General features: G+C 32.5%; 1 protein-coding gene across 1 annotated transcript; it reads right to left on the bottom strand.

The window, feature by feature from the left end:
• Positions 1–2,672: 2,672 nt before the first annotated feature.
• Positions 2,673–5,850, bottom strand: LOC148614077 (uncharacterized). Its single transcript, XM_088587903.1, has 2 exons — positions 5,692–5,850; positions 2,673–3,654 (listed from the first exon to the last, which is right to left on the bottom strand). The coding sequence occupies exons 1-2, from the start codon at positions 5,756–5,758 to the stop codon at positions 3,179–3,181; spliced, it is 543 nt and encodes a 180-aa protein (XP_088444029.1). The 5' UTR covers positions 5,759–5,850; the 3' UTR covers positions 2,673–3,178.
• Between the last annotated feature and the right edge of the window lie 1,632 nt (positions 5,851–7,482).

The following is a 7,482-nucleotide window of genomic DNA, read 5'->3' as shown; positions in this document are numbered from 1 at the left end:
AGACCAGGAGAACAGGCAAACTACAATAAATAACAAAAAATAAATAAAGTAAAGCTCTGCATAAAAACCAGGCAGGGGTTTTATAAAGTGATTCATGCATTTCGTAATTACAAGTAACTTTTATTGGAAATCCTCTTGTAGGCCCCATAAAAACTGCTAAGGAAATATGAGTGCAAATAAAAATAGTCCACTGAAGATATTAACACTTAATTTTTTGTTATGTTCTTCTACAGAAACATTACAGAAAAACTTCGCGCCAGAATTTTACACTATAAAAAATATTTCACAATAAGTATAAGATCCAAGGATATGAACATAATAAGAGTTGTTTTTTTAGAACCTATCAAATATATTTATACAGTTTCATTGATTATTTTAAGATATGATGAATCATATCCTTGGATCTCTAACAATATAATAAAAGTTTCAACCATATCCTGTGATGCAGTAATCAAGGGAACCAAGGTTATAGCAGTAATCAAAATAATGTAATGCGGGGACAAAGACCAGACATGAAAACAGACATACACAACAAAGAAGATAAAGTAACTACAATCATACATACAAAGTAATAAAAGCAAATGAGCAACTCGGACTCAACTAAAAACTGGGAGCATGGGCTCTGTGTACCGGTAGGGTAAGCGTCCTCTGCTTTTCTAGAAACACCCAACGAGTTGCTTATAAAAACGTCAAGTGCGGTGTAGACGAAAGAGGAAAGGAAAACTATGACACGTTGAACAAATCAGTTTTCAAGGCGCAGATGGATACATAAATCGAATGTATAATGACAGGTCGATTAGTTTTGTCTCTTATTTGTACCATTTCTCCTAATTCTTACATCGACCTGTACGTAAGTCGGACTATGGTTTAAGAGTGGTGATAAATTAACATGTGAAGTTTAAACTGCATTTAACAGTTCTCATGTTATTTTTTTAGCATGTATAATCCACTGTAGAAAGTAATGACAGAGTATGTGATTATTTACACGTGAAAAAACTACTTTTAGTCGTAAAATCTACCGTCAAAAAGAAGGGAAATAACTTTTGAAGATCGGTCGATTTTAAGGATGTAAATATATATGATTACATCTGCGATATTAACAACCATTTAAAAAGATCATTGGCCATAAAAGAGAGTATACTTTAATTATTTTGATATGCCATACAATTCTTACCCCTCTTTCTATTGTCATGCAAAATAAAAAACTTTTCTCTTATCTGCGTCTGCAGAAAAAAATTGTGTAAAAGCCGCTGAAAATGTCCATTACAAAAGAATGAAAAAATCGTTGTTTTCTGTACTCATTCATGTTAAAGATGGCCAAGGGATTTGGCAGGTTTTTACCAATTAATTTTGTTTGCTGCTTTAGAAACTTGTGTCTGCCTGCGCTAAAGGCCGTAAGAGGCAACTTCATATTCTCTCAATACTCCTTATCTATTCTTTCTCTTAGTTACTACGTCTTGATAAATAAGTGTATACTTAAGAAATGAGAGAAGATTTATGTTAACGTGGCCATGTTCAAGAGATGGAAATGATATTAAAGAAGGATTATCGTTTGTTCAAGAATCATATGGTTTAGTAAAGTTGATAAGTTCTTGCATCTAATTGAATTTTGTATGGCCCATAGGTGTTTCGTTATCCCCTTCAATATATCTGCATTTCCGGTTTCAACCTGTATTTGCGCCAACAATCTTCGAAACAGAGGTTATTGTATCTCCTACGTCAATCAAACATAGTTAGTACACGGACTCTACAAACCTCTGTTTCGGAGATTATTGCGACAAAGGCCGTCTTGGTTTTTCACTATTGTGTTTATTACTGTAATAAATTTCTATGCAGAGTAAAAGAGAATGTCATAATTCTGACAATCAAAGAAGTATTGATTGTTATCAATAATGTTGCAATCCTTCTAACAGGAATGGTATAACACATACTTTTTTAATATTTTGTTTTCCAATGTATCAGGACTGTATCAATGAACCACTATTGTAGGAGTTTTTTTGTATGGACGAGGAACAGCAAAATGGATCGTGTCCTCTCCTATTCTCTAAATTCTTGTCATTTGAAATAAAAGGGAAGTACATAAAACATTTAAATTTCTTCAAAAATAGATCCCAGATGAAAATAATGGCCGCCAAAAGTCCACACGCGTCGAGGTCGTAGTACGACTCTCTATTAGAAAGATTGCTTTTGAAAGGCAAAATGATTTTTGTACAGGTTTTAGCCAATATCTTGAAAACCACAAAAGGTAGAAAAATACCGATTAAATTACCTTTATGACAAGGGCATACAAATTCTCAATAGGGTCAGAGTTGAAATGTGATTCCTTTGACTTCTGACGTAAATACTAATCTTTTTTTGCTGTTTTAACTTATATTATTGATTCCGCAAAAAAATATTGAAATGCTTCAATTGCTGGAATGATTTTTTTTAAATTCTTGATGTCGAATGTTCATAAGGCAAATAAAATACTTCAAGTTGAGCTATTCATGCCCTCTAAGGCATCTAGTTTGTTTTTGTTATGTTTGTCTTCGTTTTTCTTTTGATCTTTTTTTGGGTTTTTTTTTTGTTGTTTTTTGTTTGTTGTTTTTTGTTTTTTTGTTTTTTGTTTTTTGTTTTTTTTTTTGTTTGGTTTGTTTGTTTTATTTTTGTCAACAAAAACACTGTTTATCACCTATTTTTTTTCTGTTTCATTTAATTAGAAAACGTGCAAAGGTAGAAAAAAAAGCATCTATACCATAAATTCCTTTCCTCATTAACATTATTCAAACGAAAAACATCTGAGATTCGACTCTGGCACTTGGATTTTGTTGCATTTTGTCTTAACAAAACTCTCGTCTACCCAAATAAAAATACGCAAAGTCTGTACAGATTATAATAAATAATGTATCTATCCTTATTCAAGTCAGCATTTGAAATTTTTGAGATATTTTCTTACATATCTACCACCTTAATGGTGTTAAACTGGTGACGATAAAGAATAGGAGGTATTTTGAAAAGTGTTTAAAATGTTATGACATGACTATGGATGACATTTTGAGAGTTCACAGAAACTACATGCAGCGGCAGTTAATTGGGTTATAACTTAAACTATTCGTGGATCGCTCGAGAAAAAAATATTGCTGAACGCATAACCACCCTATTAAACCTGATACAACAGACATGAAATCTTAGATTTCATTTACATTTTCTCATACGGAACTTCCTTACTCCTACACTTCAAAAAATACATTATCAGAATAATGACGACTGCGACTGCAATCCCAACAACGATGCCACCTCCAAAACTAGCACCGTTGAACTTATCCTTAGCTGTTGTTGTTGTTGGTTTTTGAGTAGTATGCGGTGAATTTGAGGTTGTAGTCGTGCCAGGATTTTCAGTCGTTGTGTTACTTATATGTGTCGTTGTATTTGTTGCTGTGACATTAGGGTTAAATGTTGTCGTTTCTATTGTTACGTTAGAATGTTCGGTTGTAATGATTGCTGGTTCTTCTGTGTGGTTCCCCGTTGTAGGCCCTTCCTGTGTTGTTGCAGCTGCTGCTGTATTTGTGACTTCACTATCAGTAGTATTTTTTGGAAAAACTGTTGTGTTTGTTGATTCCGTTGTTATTGGTTTCAACGCGGTTGTATCTGGTTTGTAACCAAGTCTATTTTTATCTACAAAAACAAACATGTCATGGTTTTGATATTTTGTGTGTTTTACTCGTGCTGAATATTCGTTTTGTCAACCTGCGAAACAGTTGAACTTATTTTCAATCTTATTGCAAAATAAAACATTCATTGTTTTTTGTGACAGAAAAATGTTCAAAGATCACATAAAAAAACAGAGAATGAATGAACATATCGCAACCTCATTAATTTGTTCTAGGGCAAAGTAAAGCAATGAGAATATAATTATAACTAGGGATAGGGTATGACTAATCTTGGTCGTAGTAGCGACAAAACGTAGACAAAGATACGAATTCAAAGAATACACACATAAACTAAGGAATAAATGAAAAACAAAACTAAGGAAAATCATTTTACTGGAAGGAAATTCCTAACTTCAAGAAATCCATAACTTTCTGGCTATTCTTGTATCACTTGAACAAAAGTTCTATGAAATAAAAAAGGGCTTTCTTAATCATTTCCTACATGTCTAATTCATCTGATCAAATTAGGAAAAAAATTATATCCTGTCATTATATGATACAACTCTTAGTGATAATGTATATCAATAGCAAATGTGCAATCTATTGTAATACGGGAAATGAACATGCACATTGATAAATTTTCTATCATGAGATCATGACTTTCAACTAATATAATTAATACAACGAAGTGCATGTGATCAGATCAGCAGGGTGTATCTCATTATCAAATACTCTGGCAACTGCCATGCATAATACGATGACATTATAGGAGTGAATTCTAATTAAGGGGACGTTTTTCTGATTTAATGGCCGTATATTATTTTCCACCTACGTTGTCATGATTTCATGCCGTTAGTCTGTCTCTAAAAGTTCATCCCGGACTGAAGTTGGAGTACAGTTCACTATTCATTATTCACTATTGAAAAGTGAATAGTAAACTAGTTTACTATTCATTTTTCATAACTTTAAAGTTTGATAAAATTTTTGATGATGGCAACGACGGTACCGACGATGGTCAGAAAATTTTATGATGGATGGATGTGGAAACCAAATCAACTTTAAACCGTAACTTTTGTTCACTTAAGACATATATTTGGTATATATACGGGAGATAAATGATTCGAGAAGAAGGTTTTTTTGTCTTTTTTTCCCTATTCGCTGTCGGCAGATTACGTATTTATCCATGATTTTGTACGTATTTTTAATGAATATTTTGGTTTGGTCATACAAAGAGTAATCAAGGGAACCAAGGTTATAGCGGTAATCTAAAAGAATGTAATCCAGGGACAAAGACCAGACAAGGAAAACAGACATACACAACAGAGAACATAAAGTAAATAAAATCATACATATAAAGTAACGATAGCAAATGAGCAACTCGGAATACCAACCGATTGACATATATGGAATATTTGGTTAATGTGAGAAACTGATTCATATTCAGCCTATTCTGGACTTAAACTACTTCTCTCTTTATGGTAAAATTTTAAGATTTTAATATATAGAGTGCAAAAATAAATTAAAGCACTAATTACTAAAGGAGAATTTATACTTATACGCTTCAAAATTCTGATTCGCCGTGCTGCGGGATCAAGTTCATGTACAGTAAATGGGATGTATTTCAACGACAAATGTAGTTCTAACAAATAGAATACTAAAATAGACCGGGGCATGCATGACGACCGTAGAATATCTTGTTTGTACTTGTCGTTAAATAAAGGTTATTCCACGTGAATTGCATGCATTTAACCATCAACAAGCCTTTTATTACGTAGTAACTTACGAAGAATGATTCTTTATGATTTCTTATAAATCTGTGTTTTCAAAATTTTTGTTGTGATTTGATATCACTTTTTTAATTGGAATCATGTGTTTACAAATTCTCTTTAAAGCAAATTATGTACTTATAGATTCAACGTGGACCTAATCCCTTGATAAATAAATCTGTTTAATGTTTTCTCATCAAGATGAAATCTTCGTTTTTCACTTCCTGAATTAAGATTTATTCAATTAATTGTTAAAAATAATATGGAAAATTTTTCTCAATAAAAGCAATACTTACTATTTAAGGGATTGGAATTAACCAAAGCTGCCACAAATATCAGACAAACAACTTTTGCAGCTGCCATCTCAATAAAATTTAGTCACAAATGTGATGTTTTCTGAAAACCTGTCAAGTAATTGAGGAAGGGGAAATTATACAAGTGTATATAAAGTACTCATAAAAAAGTCACATGTGTTTGAATGGGATAAATTTTTATCTTATCGAGACCTTGAAAATAGTTCACGTGTATGTTCAACCACAAAGGAAACACGTCACAAATGTATGGGAAAACCTTGTATTTAATACAACCCGGAATTGTGGGTGGGGTTTTGTGATTATTAGTGACATTAGACTACAGTTCAAATAATTGATAAATCGGCCAGTTAATGAAATTTTAAATAACTGTATTTCTAGCATATCAATTTAAACTAAATGTTTAGAAGGAGCGTTTAAAGTTAATCCAACTTGATTCAATGTTTGCCGATTCAACATTTAATAAATTAATTCGCACAATCCGTGTAAGTGAATGATGCATTCTTTAGGATGTTTGCAACCATCTTTATAGTTGCTATCAATCTCCCATTTGATGTTACGATATTTATCATATGTCCTTTTCATATTTCTTTTTTTTTTCAACCAGAGACTTTTAATTTTATGAAAAAACCATTTGCATGTGATCGCATGATCCGATGGCGTTCGATTCCATCTACGGATCCATAGACTTTGAAAGGGGGTATTAGTGGTGTTCATCACGATGGAAATAGGAAATATTCTATTGAAAATGTTATAGAACACTTTTAAATTTTTACAGTTTTACTACAAAGAAATACGTTATTTATTACTTTTTCATTTTACATTTTCATATTTTCACACAGCTTAAATACGAATAAACTGTAAAACATAATATCATTATAATTAATATAGTTGTGGGTTCTTCTTACTCGAAATGTTGGGATCAGAGGGGCATGCAAAGTCCTTTCAAATTACCATAAAATGTTATTTTATATATAAAGGACATGAATGAATAACCTAAAATTGAAATTTGGTTTTATTTGATTGCAGTTTGTGAAATATTTTGTGATATTTTCAGGTGAGTATAGATATATCAGCTAATTTCGTGAATCGGTTATTGTTTGAAAATGTATTGTCGTACATCTGTCGTTTTTTTTTTACTTAGCCAATTCATTAGTTCTACAATTTTTCGGTGTATTCCCGACTTACTAGGTAACTGTAACTTCATCATTCTGTATTGTTGAGAGTCTAGTCTTCATCGTTGTGTACTTTTTTGCGTTTGGCTGGTATGACATCTCCGACCTAAGATCATTGCAAACTTCACTAACCAATTGCGCAATTGCCAATTGCTTAAGGCAATTGCGTATGCTGTAGTTTTTACCTGTGAGTGTTGGATTATCTTCGTGAAGTTGGTGCACTCCTTCCAGGTGATAGTTATGTATTTGTACATCTGGGTGATTCGGTTTTTGAATAGCTTCATAGTTGTCTGTTTGCCCATCAGGTAGTAACATAGTCAGTAAGTTGATGAATGTTGACTCTTGAGTCGAATCTTGAGATTAAACCATAGTCCGTTATCGATGACAGTGGAACAGGGAAAGTAAGACTGCCCCACGAACGGGTTGATGAATAGTTGATACTTTGTAGTTTGATAAAAAGTCCAAGTGTTGTTCTGTACATCATCCCATATACATTAAGCTTAGTAGAAATGGCAATCCTTAGTGATGATCCAGGGAAATGACAGCTTCGTAGTCGATAAAAAAAATAGTTGGTTGTTAAGTAATCTGACTTAGGCTGCAA

This window comes from Perna viridis, chromosome 6 (assembly GCF_037379345.1).
Source record: "Perna viridis isolate PV_CMFRI_1.1 ecotype Kerala chromosome 6, ASM3737934v1, whole genome shotgun sequence".
Classification (NCBI taxonomy): domain Eukaryota; kingdom Metazoa; phylum Mollusca; class Bivalvia; order Mytilida; family Mytilidae; genus Perna; species Perna viridis.
Note: the sequence above shows the minus strand (reverse complement) of the source record. Positions and strands in the feature narration are given on the sequence as shown.

Bases quoted from the DNA above. Each gene is read 5' to 3' on its own strand.
- LOC148614077 (XM_088587903.1), bottom strand. From the start codon at position 5,758: ATGGCAGCTGCAAAAGTTGTTTGTCTGATATTTGTGGCAGCTTTGGTT. The intron at 3,655-5,691 runs GTAAGTATTGCT...TTGTTTTTGTAG, and splicing joins TAATTCCAATCCCTTAAATA to ATAAAAATAGACTTGGTTAC.